General features: G+C 56.3%; 5 protein-coding genes across 5 annotated transcripts; 4 read left to right on the forward strand and 1 right to left on the reverse strand.

The window, feature by feature from the left end:
* Window positions 1–1353: 1353 nt before the first annotated feature.
* PG997_003466 (uncharacterized protein) lies at window positions 1354–6194 on the forward strand (the record flags this gene model as incomplete). The annotated part of the gene is made up of 4 exons (XM_066807781.1): window positions 1354–1508; window positions 1553–4188; window positions 4238–4554; window positions 4614–6194. The coding sequence occupies 4 exons, from the start codon at window positions 1354–1356 to the stop codon at window positions 6192–6194; spliced, it is 4689 nt and encodes a 1562-aa protein (XP_066671399.1).
* A 968-nt stretch (window positions 6195–7162) lies between these two features.
* On the reverse strand, window positions 7163–8115 carry PG997_003467 (uncharacterized protein; the record flags this gene model as incomplete). The annotated part of the gene is made up of 3 exons (XM_066807782.1): window positions 7163–7495; window positions 7585–8025; window positions 8113–8115. The coding sequence occupies 3 exons, from the start codon at window positions 8113–8115 to the stop codon at window positions 7163–7165; spliced, it is 777 nt and encodes a 258-aa protein (XP_066671400.1).
* Window positions 8116–8940: 825 nt separating this feature from the next.
* PG997_003468 (uncharacterized protein) lies at window positions 8941–12973 on the forward strand (the record flags this gene model as incomplete). The annotated part of the gene is made up of 12 exons (XM_066807783.1): window positions 8941–9960; window positions 10047–10370; window positions 10448–10532; window positions 10824–10849; window positions 11028–11036; window positions 11140–11180; window positions 11237–11373; window positions 11436–11493; window positions 11550–11598; window positions 11664–11743; window positions 11795–12589; window positions 12655–12973. The coding sequence occupies 12 exons, from the start codon at window positions 8941–8943 to the stop codon at window positions 12971–12973; spliced, it is 2943 nt and encodes a 980-aa protein (XP_066671401.1).
* A 423-nt stretch (window positions 12974–13396) lies between these two features.
* On the forward strand, window positions 13397–14950 carry PG997_003469 (uncharacterized protein; the record flags this gene model as incomplete). The annotated part of the gene is made up of 5 exons (XM_066807784.1): window positions 13397–13503; window positions 13569–13706; window positions 13790–14541; window positions 14667–14846; window positions 14870–14950. Exons 1-5 carry the CDS (start codon window positions 13458–13460, stop codon window positions 14948–14950), a joined length of 1197 nt encoding a protein of 398 aa, XP_066671402.1. The 5' UTR covers window positions 13397–13457.
* A 598-nt stretch (window positions 14951–15548) lies between these two features.
* On the forward strand, window positions 15549–16391 carry PG997_003470 (GNAT domain-containing protein; the record flags this gene model as incomplete). Its single annotated transcript, XM_066807785.1, has 1 exon — window positions 15549–16391. One exon carries the CDS (start codon window positions 15549–15551, stop codon window positions 16389–16391), a length of 843 nt encoding a protein of 280 aa, XP_066671403.1.
* Window positions 16392–16777: the final 386 nt, after the last annotated feature.

Below are 16777 nucleotides of genomic sequence, written 5' to 3' on the forward strand. Positions count from 1 at the left end.
TGGCACGGGGGTGGGACGGTGAGCTGGACTGGACTGGGACACACGCTCTGACACTGCGCCGAATTTGCACTTGACGGGTAGCTTAGCCCTCCCTCCAATACGAAGATCCCAGCACGAGACGATGGCACAGAGAGCTGAGAGGTGCATGCGGAGGTTATCAGTTGCCATCTTCTGCCCTCTGCCCAGAATTCTGTCCTCTGCTGCCTCACTTACGACCTGTGCGATTGCATTTACATACTTCATACCCAGTGTTTCAGGAGTATTCTGAGGTGTGGATCTCCGGATTGGCCTTGGTACTGTAAGACTAAGTGGGAGAGTCGAGAGAGAGAAAAAGAGAAGCACGCGCGGACCCTGAGACAGTTGTCCATCTGCAGGTGAGGGAAAAGGGTATTGGGCAGCTGGGCCAGGGTTCGTCTTGGTGGGCAGCTTGGCAGCGAACCCCGGCTCTACGTGGCGTCCCGAATTGACGTGTACAACACGACCTGCTGTCTGGCCGTCCGTCCGTCTGTCTGTCTGCATGGCTGGCTGTATGTATGCACATCGTACAACGGCGGCAGGCGACATTATCCTATCGTTCCTAACGGTCAGGTATTGCTATTACTGACTTGCCGCTATTTCACGTATTATGCCATGGGCAACCCGGCCTGGAATGCAGTACCTAAGATGTATGTAAGGTGCAGTTGCCCAACATGCCACTTTAGTTGATAAGCAACAATCTGCTTTGCCGGCCCTATTCGAGCAAGCCCCTCCGACGTTACAGACTCTAGCACGTACGACCTCCATTTGCGACTCTCTAGGCAGGTACCCGCAGCTTACTTACATTCATGGTGGACAAGATTTCTGTGGACACACGCCTTCTTCATGCGCTACTAGTATCGCGTCGGCAAGCTCGTTTTTAGTACCCTCCTCGGCCGCTGCCATTTGATTTCGTTTCCCCCATCCCAATGATTAATACAACCAAGTATCGCCAAGTAGTGAATAATAGAATTCTTCCCTCTCCCGACTCCAGGCTGGGCGCGACAAAACCGGGCACGCGCCGTTCGATCCACGAACACACCGAACCGACCAATTGGTGGGAAGGAATGTGTGTGTGTGTGTGTGTGTGTCCCCAAGAGGAAAGTAATCATAATTGCCTACATACATACGTGCCCTTACTCTACATTACGTTACATATGTATATATGTGCAAATTAGCGAACCGGACATTCTCCTATTGGATTGGGGACCTGTACGGCCGCGCCATCTCTCGGCATTAGTGCTTCTACCATTTCCCAAACTATTGGCCCTTGGCTGCGATTCGTTCCACGGTTTGCCAGTCCAGCCCAAGCCGGATCGTCAGGCTAAGCCGCCCGCCATGTATCCTCAGAGAGCAGCCGCCTCCCACAGGCGCCGGCCTGAACTGAATATCGATACCTTGTCATCATCTCCGCCACAGATCCGCGACACGAGACCTTCCACGCCGCCTTCCCTGCGAAGACCACCTGTGCCTCCCAAGGGCAAGCCGCCAGTGTCCGTCGGGGCGCTTCGGATGCAGCAGCCTCCTCTATATCCAGCACAACTTCGAGCCGCGACCACGACTTTGACGGAGAATCCTTCCTCGACACCCTCAGCAGTCCCGTGGACATGACGGCCAACAAGGAAAACGAGCCGGATTTCATGGTCACCGCCGACCGCCTCAGGAAGACCAATTACCGAGACTCCCACGACCTCTCCCTGCCGTCGCGACAAGTCACTAGAGACTCCCTCGTTACCAACATGCTCGCATCTCTCGACCAGTTCAGTCTGGGCCAGATCCACACGCCGGCCACTCCACAGTCGCCCTTCGACGAGCCTAGCACCTACAGGTCTATGTCCCTTGGCGGAGAGAATCCGGCCAGAACCATCTCGTGTATCCCCCAACGAAACCGGACGCACAGCTCGTATAACAACCACGGCCACAACTACACCTATAGCTCCGACTTCGAAGGCACAGACGATGCCGGCAGCAGGATATCGAGCCCATACTCGCGTGGCCGACGGGCCAGCAATAGCAGCTTGGGCTTCCAATCGGGCATAGGGCGGCTTAATAGCATGCGCGAGTCCCCGACCCAGCAAAGGGTGAACCATATGGCGGCCGGTCGTGCTCTGCACTCGAGGGGTGGTAAGACAAGCAAGAGTAGCAGTACCAATAGCTTCGATGGGGGCTATGCACAAGTGATAGGCAGTCAGCGAATCTCGCACGGAATTGGGGGCCGATCGTCCAGCTTCGACATGGGCCAAAAACCACAACACCCTCACTTATCTCCGACCTATGCATCTGCTGCTCCTGCACCCAACAACATTGCCGGCAACTCTTCTTGGAATTTAGAGTTCTCCAACACCCTCTGGACGGAAGATTATTATGACGCTGCGCCCACGCCTACTGTGCCTGGAGGTCCGCGCCGGCCAACCTTAACTAACGCCCCGACCGCAGTCCCGCAGCCACCCTCATTTCCCCAACAGCAGCAGGAACATGACCCCGAGCGCAAGAGCATGCCGGCGTCGGATAGAAAGATGAGCATGCGCTCGAACAGGGCCAGCACGACGGCGAGCAGAGGAGGAGCTGCTCCTGACAACTATGATTTACCACCACTGCCACCACTTCCCACCACCGAAGACATGGATTCCGCGCCGGCACCCCACGTTGGTTACGAGAAGGCCAAAGAGAAGGAGCTCGGGCTGGCAGGCGCGAACACCACACCACAAACAAACCAGTCGCGGCCAGGGTTTTTCAAAAGGATGTTCGGTGGCTCGTCCAAGGCTTTGGCAAGTGCTTTTGACTCGACCTCGACAAACTCGAATCCGCCCCACGTTTCGCCAGCCGCCGTTGAAACGCAGCCGCGACCCAGCAGCTCTCGCCCTCAGACGCAGCACCCGCAGCAACAGCAGCAGCAATCGCAGCAACAATCGCAGCAGCAACATCATGCCGCTTCGGCTCCGCCATCCCGTGAATCCCAGCAGGGCAATTCCTCCACGGGGCAACATGTCGTACAGAAGAAGTCGTCCTTCTTCCGAAGACGCAAGAGATCCATTGCAGAGCCGCTTCCGCCCGTGCCCCAGGCGTCCGCAGCCCACATGTCCAAGTCTGCGGAGCATCCCGCCCAGAAGGCCAGACAAATGGACCCATCCGATTATGTGCCCGACCCGAGCCCGGTTAGTAGCCTGCGTCAAGTCATGAGCCCGTACCTGAAGGAGAGCAGTTCTGCATCTCCCCTAGGCCTTCTACCGCCTCGCAACAAGCGCGACTCTGTCTCGCCGCATTACAATGTCGAAGATCCCGAAGACGACCGAAGACGCAAGAGCAGAGGATTCTCCCCGGACTACGACCCCAGCCCCAAGGCGACAATACGGACCGTCAAATCCCAATCTGCTTTGGTCACTCGCAGCCGCGATTCCGCCACTTCTGGCTCGAATCGTACACCCTTGGCAAGCCCTCCGATGCCGACACAAAGACCAAAGCTCACGCGCGATACCACATTCTTCGAGGACAGCAGTGACGAGGATGGTGGCAAGCCCAATCGATCCAGTCAAGCGAGGAAAACCCGAAATCGCAGGTCTACCAGTCCTACCGAGGATATATTCAGCGCGTTGCGTAACACAGATAATCTTGCCCCGACCGATGGGGATGGCTCGTACCGAGCGAATTCCTCTGCCAATGCGTCGCCTTACCTTGGCGGGCTTGAGGATGACAAGGAACGGCCGGATAGCCTAGGCCTCCCGATCCAAGACCAGCCGGGCTCCGGGAGGGCATCGGCCTTGAGCCGACTCAGCCAAAAGCGGTCAAATGCCAGTCTGCCGAGCGTGCAGGTTGATAGTGCGGAATCGAACAAGAAACCCGTCTGTTCTCCGCTGGACGAGCCCGAAGTAACGATAGGAGAGCCGACTGAGGACGACAGGCTGAAAGCCCAGCGCATATTTGATGGGAGAGAGGACTTTATTACAAAAGATCGGGCAGCTTCTTGGATGGGCGAAGAGGGTCCTGTACGACAACGGACGCTCAGAGCATATATGGAGCTGTATGATTTTGCCGAGAAGAGCGTCCTCACCGCATTGCGAGAGGTTTGCAGCCGACTCGTATTACGAGCAGAGACACAGCAAGTCGACCGGATCCTGGTTTGCTTCTCCACTCGCTGGTGTGATTGCAATCCCAACCACGGCTTCAAGACCATGGGTAAGCTTACTACTATGAATGGCTGAGCTCTTGCTGACAATAGGTGCAGACGTCATCCACACAATGTGCTACTCTATCATGCTGCTGAACACCGATCTTCACCTTGCCGATATCGAGTCCAAAATGACCCGCTCCCAGTTCGTGAAGAACACCATGACCACCATCAAGCAAGCTATAGAGGACTCGGCACCCGAGGCATTTGACCGGCCGAGCATTCTGCCTGGCCGGAACACAATGCTGAGCCCCACCGAATCCGAAATGCAAGCTGCTGCACAGCCTGACCCGCCGCGCAGGGACTGGCGATCATCCTTCATCCCCCGAGGGCCGAGTCGAGGGCAGGCGACCACGAGGAGAGCGAGGGCTGCGGTCCGTTGGTGAAAACGCCATTCAACGGCTCCATGCGCGCTTGGGAAAACCTCATGGAGGTTGTCCTGAAAGATATTTATTCTTCGATCAAGGAAGAAAAGCTCCCCTTGTTTGGCGGAGGGCCCGACGCAGCGCAAACCTCGCAACAAAACGGCACCCTCTCGGTAGCGGGCATGCTGGGGCGTACCCCAAGCGTTCTTAGCAAGGCGCCCTCTGAGTGTCCTTCGTCGAGAGGACGAATGGATGGTCCCAACCGGCCCAACAACGGCCGGTGGAGCTCCAAGAGTCGGTCTCGCCCTCGGCTTGGGACTAATGGGTTCTCGTCCAGCCGCACCAGTTTCGACGATGGGAATTCCGTTTGGAGTCCCACCGTGTCTTCTGCTACTTGGAGTCGATATTCGCTTGGTCGTACGCAGACCACTCCTTCAATGGATTCCCTGGGCTCCTCATTCCTGGGCGGCGATTATCAGCAGTCGATTGGGTTTGCCAACGCCCTTGCACATGCCATCATTCGTGAGGATGGCCCTGCTACAAGCTCTCAGTCCATCATGAGTGACGAAGTCAACAATGCAGTCCTGCTAGAAGACGAATCTCTTGAGCTTACAGGTCCGCCGTGGGCCAAGGAGGGTATGGTCATACATAAGCACCATCTTGACGGCGTCGATAAGAAGGCCAAAGATCGGAACTGGAGCGAAGTCTTCGCGGTCGTTCAAAAGGGTCAGATGAGCATCTTCTCATTCTCGACCAAGTCCATGCGCCAGAAGTCGCGCAACAACCGCAAGCAAGCCCCGGGAGGTGTCGTTGGAGGAGGAAACTGGCAAGAAAATGCCACCAATCTGGGTACTTTCTCCCTTCGACAGACCCTTGCCTCGGCACTCCCGGCTCCTGGATATTCGAGGACGCGGCCACACGTGTGGGCCCTCAGTCTGCCTACCGGGGCCGTCCATCTCTTCCAAGTGGGAACGCCGGAGATCTGTAAGGAGTTTGTACTTACTGTGAACTACTGGTCTGCCCGTCTATCAACGCATCCGCTGGTCGGCGGTATTTCGAACATTGAATACGGTTGGAGTGATGCCTGCATCAACAATGCTCTCGTTTCCGCCATCAACGAGAATGCGTTGCCGCCCCGTCCCGGTTCGGCAACTGCGGGACGCCAGTCCATGCACAGCCGGAGAGGTAGCCAACCAAGCAGCCTGCGGTCCAGTTTTGATCTGGGGAGCTCCGCCAACAGGACAAAACTCCCAGGTGACCGCATCCACATCTCCGAGTGGACGCCTCCCGCTCAAAGCTTGCGCGCTTCTAATTGCGCAGAGTCTGAGCAATATGAGACACTGTTGGCTTATGTGCAAGGGATCGAAGAAGAGCTACAGAAGCATAACCAGCTGCGCTCGCCCATGTTACTAGCCTTCACGCCTAGAGGGTCCAATGCGACGAAGGCGATGAACAACTGGGAGCGTAAGAGCAGTTACCTGCTCCGCGAAATAGTCAAGTTCCGAACTTACGTCGACTGCCTCCAATACGCCGAGCAAAGACGAAAGGAGATCTATGACGAACGTCAGATCGCACAACGCGCAGCACGAGGAGACGAGATATCTGACTCCGAAGACGATCAAGGAAAGACGATGCTGCGAGACGACTAGAAACGATGCCCATATTGGCATCAGTGATTCAGTGTTATCGTTATACTGTTATTTTCCAGGTAGCCTTTGCTGCTTGTATCATCTTGGAAAAGACTGCTTTCGTGGTTTAAATGGAGTAGGGGGCAGGGATATGATGTGAAGCGTCAGGACACGACAACCCACACACACCTCAATTTTCTTTCCCATCGTTCGACTATCTCATACATTAGAAAGAGGACTCATATGTGTTATTGATACCCGGGTTGGCGTATAACAATATTCTTCTAGTGTCATTCCTTCTCCCTTTTGTTGTTTTTCGCGCCTCGGTGCTATATAGCAAGCGATGAGCACCGAGAGCAGGGAATATGGACTACTCTGTGTGTACATATTGTGTTTGAGCGAGTATATAAACTCTTACATGAACCACAGACACACTTCTGCCGAAGGTTTCTTATATCCAAAAATCTGTCTCCTATGTTTTCCCTTGATTTCTACCATACATTAAGTAATTGATGATCTGATGCCCCAGCAGTTTGTGACATTTAACGAATATGAAAACAACACTGAACTACTAAGTGACTGAGGTTAATTTTGCATCTACAGCAGCCAGCTTGAGCGATTGTTACCAAGATATTGGGGGGCTTCGGCTACGCGTTTAGCTAAACACTCCCGTACCATCATCTGTATCAATGATAATACCATACTGTAGGGAGCGACTTGCAATCGATACGCGTGAATTGCAGCGACAGACAGTCCCCTACTTGTTGGCAACGGCGCCAACGCCAAGGCGCTCAATGGGTGAACCCTGGTAGTTACATTCGGCTCAGCTTGTACTTCGACTTTCGAATTGTTTTGAGCTCCTTTTCTTAAGACATTGCGTTCCTGTGATCCGCAACTTGTGTCCCGGCCATCAACCTCTGACTTGCAAAGACGCAACCCGTGAAAAATCAATACTTTCATACTCTGCCCCTTCTTCAGCAAGCACCCGCTCAAGCTGGGTTCGCGGAAACTGGAGGAACCCGATAAAGTATCTCCGTACTCGGCACGTTGAAGAAGAGATCCTCCTGCTTAGCCCACTCCGTCCAAGCCCGCGAGACCGCCTGCAGGTCCTCCTCCGTGCCCAGCCCTTTCTCCTTGACCATCGTGGCAAAGCCCGACTTCACCGCGCGCTCCGCCCACATGTCGCCCCACTGCCGCGCCCGCTCGCCCGTGTAGCACCACGACGTGACGGTGACCTGCGTGTCGGCGGGCGCGAACCCGGCGCGCCGCGCCCAGGCGGGCAGGACCCGGCCCGCGTTGGGCTCGCCCCCGCTCGCGAGCGCCTGCGACTGATACAGCTCGCCCCAGCGCGCCAGGCCGGGGAGGCGGGGTGCCAGGCGAAGCCGCCGTAGTCGGCCTCGCGGGCGGCGACGAATCCACAACCGGGCTTGGCGACGCGGCGCATCTCGCGCAGGATGCCGACGGGGTCCTTGACGTGCTGGAGGACCTGGTGGCAGTAGACGACGTCGAAGGCGGCGTCCGGGTAGGGCAGGGCGTTGGCGTCGACGGCGGCGAACTCGATGTTGGCCAGGCCGCGGTCGCGGGCGAGGGAGCGGGCCTGGTCCAGGACCGAGGCGACGGCGTCGACGCCCACGACGCGCCCCTCGGGGACCAGGGCCGCGAAGTCGGCCGTGATGCTGCCCGGGCCGCAGCCGATGTCGAGGATGTGGGCGGTGGGCTGGATGTGCGGGGCTAGGAAGGCGGCCGAGTCATGGACGGTGCGGCGGGCGTGGCTGCTGACGACGGACTGGTGGTGGCCGTGGGAGTAGGTGGCTTGCTCTTTTAGACATGGTTTTTTCTTCTTCTCGTTTGACTGGACATACAGTACGCAGCACTCGAGTTTGGGTTTATTTCAGTCTCTCTCTGCGTATTTAATTGTTTGTTGCGGTCATGAATGAACCATTTATGATGGTGCGAACATAGTTTGGAAGGGCGTGTAGAACCCGAGTACGGCCCCGATGTCGGAGTAGTACATCCGAATCAACGCAACAGCAGGCCAAGTTATCAATCGCGGTTTCCAAATGGGAAAAATGTATTATTGGAAAGTGCTCTCTCGAGACTGCACTTTTGAATATGCAACGCGGGCGTTCCTCCTGTATTGAATGCGGTGCATTCCGTACTCCTTGCAAACATGACCAAGCCAACGGTCAGCCCAACTTCTAAATGCGACCAACATTTGCGTTCCGATGATGGTATTTCCCCACGACCAATCTGCATCTTGCACCGGAATATGCATACAATAATGTTGATGGTATCTTAATTGCGCAAGTGACATTCGAGCTTGTAACCGTCGGCCCATGCTCCCTATAAACCACCGCTTTGGAGGTCAATGCAAATGATCAACCCTAACAGACCAAGGATCAGACAAACGACACAGACATGACCCGGAACCTGGAGGAAGAAGGAATTCATCAAAGTGTCTATGCGTGTGTAACCTGATCTGCCACGGCCTTGGCAAGCAAGCTCTCATACGTCGAATCCTCACTCTCTTGACCGATCGATACGGCGTATCTCAGTTGGTGGGAGTATCTGTCCTGTCCTACGATGTGAATACACCACTGTACGTAAGACGGAGATCCCCAAGTTTCGCTCCCCAGAGACAATATGCGTCTCAGTCTCTAACACCCTGACTTAAAGGTGTTAGACTTCTTGGTCTACCAATATTCAAGGCCTCGTTCCTCAGCACTCTGGGCAAAATAAACAAGACCAACAAGCAGAATTCGTCAAAATGGGCTCCCACCAGACTTGGCAAACACTGGTAGCCGAGAAGCAAGCGGCACAGCTTTCCAAGATCCCACAAGCATGGCGTCTCCCGTCCGAGTATCTCGTGGGCGATGAGACTTCCGCACATGGCGTCATGGAAATACCTACCAAGTGTGGCATCCTCAGCGCCGAGGAGCTTCACATCACCCAAGACTTCGACGCCGTCTCCCTGGCCAAGGCCGTACAGAATGGTACCATCAAGGCGAAATCTGTGGCCACTGCATTCTGTAAGCGAGCTGCGATCGCCCAGCAACTGACCCACTGTCTGACGGAGACGATGTTCGACGATGCCATCAAACGGGGACAGTACCTGGACGAGTACCTCGAATTACACGGAAAGCCCCTGGGTCCCCTTCATGGAGTCCCCATCAGCCTGAAGGATTCTTTCGACTGTGCAGGTGTACAGTCGACAATGGGCATCGTGTCGTACTTGTATCACCCTGTGCCCAAAGAGCATGGCACAGCTGCGGCCATACTCTCGGATCTCGGTGCCATCCTACACTGCAAGACCAACACTTCACAGGCCCTGATGTCCTCGGACTCCCATAACAACGTCTTTGGCCGTACATTGAACCCCCACAAGCTCTCTCTCACCGCCGGTGGCAGCAGCGGTGGCGAGGGAGCTCTGGTCGCTCTCAGGGGCTCTATACTCGGCGTGGGAACAGACATGGCCGGAAGCATACGGATCCCGGCCCTTTGCAATGGAACGTACGGCTTCAAGCCATCAACTTGGCGTATCCCTTTCTTTGGCTCGACTTTCTGTCATCGTATGGGATCCCCTGGTTCTCCACCGGTAGCGGGTCCCCTCACGCGCTCGTTCGACGACATGACGCTCTTCCTGCAAACTGTCATTGGGTCCCAGCCGTGGAACCGCGACCCGACTGCGCTCGCGATCCCCTGGCGTGCCGAGGTGGCTACCGCTGTTCCTGGAAAACTGCGCATCGGGTTCATGTTGGAAGACCCAAAGTACCCCATCCACCCGCCAGTACGCCGCACGATGGAGTCGTCGGCCCAGGCCCTCGCCCAAGCCGGACACGAGATCATCCCGCTCCACGACTTCCCTCGCTGGAGACGGCCATGGACCTGGGCCTGGACTACTTCTCGCTCGACAACACGGTCGAGTGGAAGCGGCACATCGACGTGTCGGGCGAGCCCCTCGTCCCGTCCCTGGTGGAAAACACGCCCCTGGTGACCCGCAAGGTCGAGAAGGGCGGCTACACCGTCGACGAGATCTTTGTGTTTGGAGCTGCCTGTCTCCAGTACAAGGCTGGCTGGAATATGGTGTTTGCACAGCACAGACTCGACGTCTTGATCTGTCCTGGGGCGGAAACGACGGCTGTGCCTCATGATACTTGGGGAACGCCGCCATATACTGTTCCATGGAGTTTAACTGAGGTTCGTGGTTTCCTTGATATCTAGTCATTCTCTTCCATTCATTGTCAGAGAGCCAAGTTGTCTGATGCCCCTAGCAGTATCCGGCCCTCATATTGCCCGTTGGTCGAGTCACGAAGGACATCGACCGGAACGATCTTGCGCCGTCGGCGAGTCATAGACCATGTAAGCTTCACCATCCTCATCGGAACTGCTGAATACTAACAAAGCCGAAAACCCGGGAAAGACCAAAGCGAAGAGGTCGATGGCGCTCCGACGGCCATCCAAGTGGTCGCTCGGAGCTACCAGGACGAGGAGCTTGTCGCAGCGGGTCGTGTTATAGACCAGTGCCTTAGAAAGGCGAATCAAATGAGTCCGGAATAACTGGCCAGCAGCCTGCGATAGTAGTCTAGATTTAAAGAGATGTGACTATAACCGCTCGCATTCGGTTGAGTCCTTCGCTTCTAGTATATTCAGATGTCCGCCCAAATGGCTATGCGGCGGTATGTTACTCGTCCTAATAGACAAATCGTAATGACAAGGTGTATTCGGAGTTCGGAATCGGCGATATGCGGTGAAAAGCAACCTCTTCAACAGGCCTGCAATCCCTGTAGGCTGCGGGGGCGGTCTTTTATATGCGCCAAGAAACTGCGCCGTGCCTGATAACTGCGAATCGTCTAGATCCAGCGTGTAAGCGGGATAGGTCTTCCCTGAGCAGCACACACGAGCCTTTTTGATATCATTGGTAGCCCCCACTGAGACACGCACTCTGCTTTCACTGAACTGTTCTCAGTATGCTGCTGAACAGCGCGTTCGCCGTGGCGGCCTCTCTGGGTGTCTTCATGCCAGCAGCACTCGCCTCGCCAGTTTTGAGCCTTGACGCGTCTCAGCGGCCCCCTCTCTTCAGCCGATCCAGAAATTGGTCTTCCATATACTCTACGAGAGCAGAATGACCAGGTTTGCGATGCTGGGAGTCGACAATGGACTGGTTGGATCAACGTGTCTGAGGAGAAAAAGCTTTTCTTCTGTAAGTGACCGCCTCAAGGTCTACACATTGTTCCCAGGCTGAGATCAGTGACTTCCCACCAGGGTTCTTCGAGAGCCGATCTGCGCCACAGGACGACCCAGTTATGGTGTGGTTGAACGGGTATGTAATTGCCGCTCCCTTCAATACGTCGGTTTGAATGCTGACTTCCAACAAAGCGGCCCTGGCGGTCCATCCATGATGGGCCTGTTCTCAGAGATCGGCCCGGTGAGTGATGATACCTGGCCCATGCCGCACTGGATGACAAGACGAATAACTAAGGTGTTGTTTAGTGCCTGACCACGAAAGGGGGCAATGGGACGATTCGCAACGAACACAGCTGGAGCAACTTTGCAAATGTCCTCTTCATAGAGTAAGTGGTCTTCACCTACCTCGTAGAGCTGCTGTTTATACGACCCGCCAGTCAGCCTGCCGGCGTGGGCTTCTCTTCAGTGAACGGAGGCACGGAAGGGGGCCCCGACAACATCGCAGAAGCCTCTGAAGATTTCGACAAGTTCCTGTCCATCTTCTTCACCGATATCTTCCCGCAGTACTCCCACCTCCCCTTCCACATCGCCGGCGAGTCTTTCGGAGGCGTCTACGTGCCCTTCTTCGTAAACCACATCAGCAAGCGGCAGAAATTGGGCGTCCCCGGCGTGTTCCAGACCCCCATCGCCTCCATCCTTCTCGTCAACGCCGTCGTCGACATGACCAGCTCCAGCTATGTCGGCGTGTACGACCACATGTGCAAGTTCGACGGCGACGGCAGGAACAAGCTGAAGCTCGGGTTCAACGCGACGACCTGCCGCATCATCGAGGAGGCCGTGCCGCGGTGCGCAGCGCTCGGCCGCCAGTGCGTGGCGACGTACAACCTCGACGTCTGCCGCGCGGCCACCGCGTTCTGCGTCGAGCACATCGGCGCATACCTTGATGTGCGTGTGGGTGGGCGCGTCCCTTACGACGACCGTGTCCTTTGCGAGAACGGGACGCTGCCCCTGTGTGGCGCCGACTCGTACGCCGACTACCTGAATCAACCGCACCTCCAGGCGGCACTGGGCCTGGAGGAGGGCTGGAACTTCACGTCGGTCAATATGGACCTCAATATGCGATGGGAAGCGAGCGGAGACAGCTTTACACCTTCTACCCGCGAGATGAGTTACATCCTCGACGAGACGGAGAACAAAGTCTTGGTAATCAACGGCAATAACGATATTTCCGTGTAAGTGCACACGCCACCTTGTGAAGCTACGACTGCGCGATCCAGGCTAACACAACTGTCACCAGAACCACCGAGGGCAACAAAAGAGTCTACGATGCGATCCCGTGGTCCCATCAAGCCTCGTTCCGCCTGGAAAAGTACGTCGACTGGGAGTGGCCCGACAAGTCCGGAGAGGCCCGCAAGGGAGGCGACTTCAAGGCCGTCGACAAGCTGGCCTTCGTAAGCTTTGACGATGCGGGACATGAAGCCGTCGGTCACCAGAAAGAGGCCGGCGCGTTTCTGGTGAAGTGTTGGCTGTCGACCGCCAGAGACGGACCTTGCGCGTTCTTGGACCGCAGGACCGATACGACTTGGCCGTCTCTGGTGCAGGATGTCGAGCTCTAAATTTATCACGACTATCTGTCGTGTGATCAAGAGCGACATTAGTCAGTGTCTATACTATTTAGAGTACTAATCGAAAATGAAGACTCGGAGCAGTTCAGGTTTCGAAGATAGGAGTTGAGTAACGAATCGGACGAAGATGATAGGCCTGACGTATTAGCAGCGTGCTTGTCGATGTACTACCGCCACGAGTTGCCTATCGGGGTAATGGTAGCCCACCAGCTAGAAACCGACCGGCCCCGACGCCGCAACGCTACCACGAACAACAATCCGCGATCGGCATCTTCCCCAGTTGGGGCCCCGCCCGCCTGTAGGTCAAGTCACAAGACAAGAGCAGTGCATGTGTTGCGACCGAGATAAGGCTTGGCAATGGTATTAAAATCCTCATCATGTCCCGAACCTCTCCATACTTGAAACTTTGAACAGGCTATCTCGAGATGTTGCCCTCAATTCTGCTCTTGGCCCTTGCTCTGTGCTGCGGGATAGGATGGGCATTGCATGCCGTCCTTCAGAAGAGGGGAAGGCGTGTTCCGGTAAGTATGGTTCGCCTTGATCTGCGGGTGCCTGATTCTGATATTATTATGATTTCAGTCTCGAGATGTCGTTTCTGAAAAGCAACATGGGGCAGCCAGAGCAACGGCGCTCACAGTCAACCCCGTCGCGGATGGCTTCAACTGGGAGACGACCGGACCTCACAAGTTTCGGCCGTTCAAGCCTATCTACTACATAACCATGGGTAACACACCACACCTGACCCCCATCACTGCGCCTTGTGAACTGTACCAAAACTACTGACACGTGCCGCCTCTCTGCTGCTAGCTGTACGATCAAGCACCCCTTCCGACCTGATCGCCATCGACAGCAACTACCTATCGCGGATCCAGCTGCGCCAGGACCTGATCCGCGACCACGCCGACCACGTCGTAGGCAGCCTCCCGTCCGGCGCCGACGCCGTGCGCGAGACGTACACGTACCTGCAGGACTTCTTGCTGTCGCGGTACCCGACGCTCTTCTCGCGGGAGGCCGAGAAGGGCCTGTTCCGCAACCACGTGACGCAGCGGTCCCTGCCCCTGGAGCTGCCCGCGGACGCGGACCCGGTCGCGGCGCTCAAGCTGATGGGCGCCATGGTCGAGGACGACCTGTTCCTGCTCCGCGCGACGCCCGAGGGCCACCTGTGCGTCGCCCTCCTGTGTTGCTTCCCCTCGGGCTTCGACCCGGCCGAGAAGCTCGGCAAGGTGCTCAAGGACATCCACGGGCCGGTCCCGTCATACGACAAGATTGGCGCGAGCATGGAGCGCTTCTTCAGCCGGCTCGAGGTTGGGAAGAGCGTGGTCCGTAACAACGTACGTGGAGCCGGCAATCCCCTTTTCGTAAACCCTTTGATGGTTCCCATGTTCCTGGCTGTTTGCTTTTTGACTGTCAAAGTATTGCAACTGGGAAGGGTTGCTGACTGCATAATGTTCTTCTTTCAGTGGTCGATCAATACGGCACCGGAGCTTTACAATGTCTCCGGAAACCATATATATGAGACCGACGTCTACGAGGAGGACATGGACGTGGACATCTCCAAGGTTAGCATGCGCGCAACCTTCGGGAACCCCCTGGACCCCGATCCATTCCCTTCGATTCCCGAAAAGAACACAAATCGTGTCCTGTGTCGTTGAGTCACTAACACCGGTGGAATAACCCATAACAGGCACAAATCCGCGTGGAGCTCCAGACCCTGACACGACTCCCCAAGACGCAAGCGATCCTCTTCTCGTTCAAAACGTACCTATACCCCGTAACCGACATCAAGGCAGAGGGACTGGGCCCCGAGGTCGCAGACGCCATTGAGGGGCTACCCAAGGGAAATGCGCCCGGGATGTGGAAATACGTAAGTCAATTTTCGTTCATCAGATCTCGCCTGGCGGTGGGTGGATTGGCACCCCCAATCTGTGCTTTTTTTTGCTTTCATCCATGCTCGATTGTGTGCTCTGACTGATGTGATCGACCAATGTAGAAAGGGGGCGTACGCTGGGGTAAGAGCATCTTAGCATATTTGAGGTCGTGATGGGCAGTGTTGGATTTGTGGACGAGCCCGCCCGCTGGATATATTACGTGCGATTCGATACTAATGGTTAATGCGCTATTGGCGTCCTGACGATTTGGATTTTTCGATGCTGCATCTCTCAGCGAGTGACCATTGACCATGTCGCGAATGAACCGACGCGTCAGTCCTGCATTACAGGTCCACTGTGAGCAATGGTTCAGCTCGCACAACATTGAAAAGGTGTTCTATGTGATGTATATTCTGACCGTGGGAGTCACAGAGCTGAGCGGCTGAGAAACCCCATGCCCCCGTTGCAGCACTAGTGGCCCCCCATTGTCATTTCCGGCCTGAGTCACCATCCGACGTGGAGACTTGAAGCCATCGCAGATTCTCGAGTGAACTGCTTGGTATAAATACCTACCCATAGTTTAGGAGAATGTAATTGAGCGTCCTGTGGTCAGTGCAGAAATAGTCTGTCCCGCAAACGCGCGACTCTCACGAATTCTCACCCTTTTCATACAACGTACCGGCCCCAACAAGACAGCCATGACAGCAGAAGCCGATAAAAACACGAACACCACCGCCGCTCATAACGGTGGCGATGACAAGGACGGCACCGTCCTCGTCCGCACTACGTTCCCCAGCGTTCCGCTCCCGGCCAATGACACGCGGCCCCACATCCACACCGCCCGCCTGCTGGTGCGGCCGCTGCAGCAGTCGGACCTCGCAGGCCTGCACGCGCTGCGATCACAGCCGGAAGCCATGACGGGGACACGCCTGGGCCGCCCGGACCGGGACCTGGCCGAGACACAGGTGGAGCTGGACTTCTTCCGGAACGGGGTTGCCGGCAGCGGCGAGCCCCCATACCTTTGGGGTGCCTTTCTGCCACGGTCATCGACGACGACGACGGACGGTAAGGAGGGGGAGGAGGAGGAGGAGCTGCTGATCGGCGAGGGCGGCGTGCATTCACTAGTCTCGGACGCGGCCGAGGCCTCGGGCTGGCCCGAGATCGGGTACAAGTTCCGGAAGGAGTACTGGGGCCGGGGCTACGCGACCGAGTTCCTGGACGCCGTGCTGGGGGCCTGGTGGGGGCTGCCGCGGGGCACCGTGGAGATGCGGGTGAACAGGCGGGCGGTGGCGGTGGCGACGAATGGTGATGTCGATATCCCAGGTGGTGGCGAGGAAGATGCGGTGGTGGAGGTCGCAGAGCACGTGTATGCCAATGCCGAGCCCAGCAACGTGGGCAGCTGCAGGGTGCTGGAGAAGCTTGGGTTCCAGCGCTACCACGAGTGGACGGAGCCAGACACGCAGGAGCACCGGGTCGGGGAGCCACTGGATCTGGCCGGCTATCTACTTGAGAAACCGGGTTCTCGTTGCTTGGGGAAGTGAGATGATCACGAAGGCTCCGTCATTGATGATCCGTCGTCTGATTCCCACCTTCCGCAGTAAAGGGGCCGATTGATAGTTGAGACCACAGCCCAGCCCATTGGTGATTGGCACTTACAAGCTATCTGCCAAACACCCGATTGAAACACCCGATTGACTCGCGTTGTGCAAATCACCTCCAGATTCGGAACACAGTCTAGACCAGCTAGATCATCACCACTAATGGGATGACCCGTTTGAGAGACGAACTGAAATGTGAGTTCCTTGCTCATCAGCTCTTGACTTCCAGCCGATTTCAGGGCGCTGCAAGCACTTACTTGAGCTTCTGCGGCTAGGCAGGACGGCCAGAATGACGACTAGCCTGGACAGCTCTGCATTCAGATCCCGCC

This window comes from Apiospora hydei, assembly GCF_038363865.1.
Source record: "Apiospora hydei strain CBS 114990 chromosome Unknown utg000004l_segment0_segment0, whole genome shotgun sequence".
Classification (NCBI taxonomy): Eukaryota; Fungi; Ascomycota; class Sordariomycetes; order Amphisphaeriales; family Apiosporaceae; genus Apiospora; species Apiospora hydei.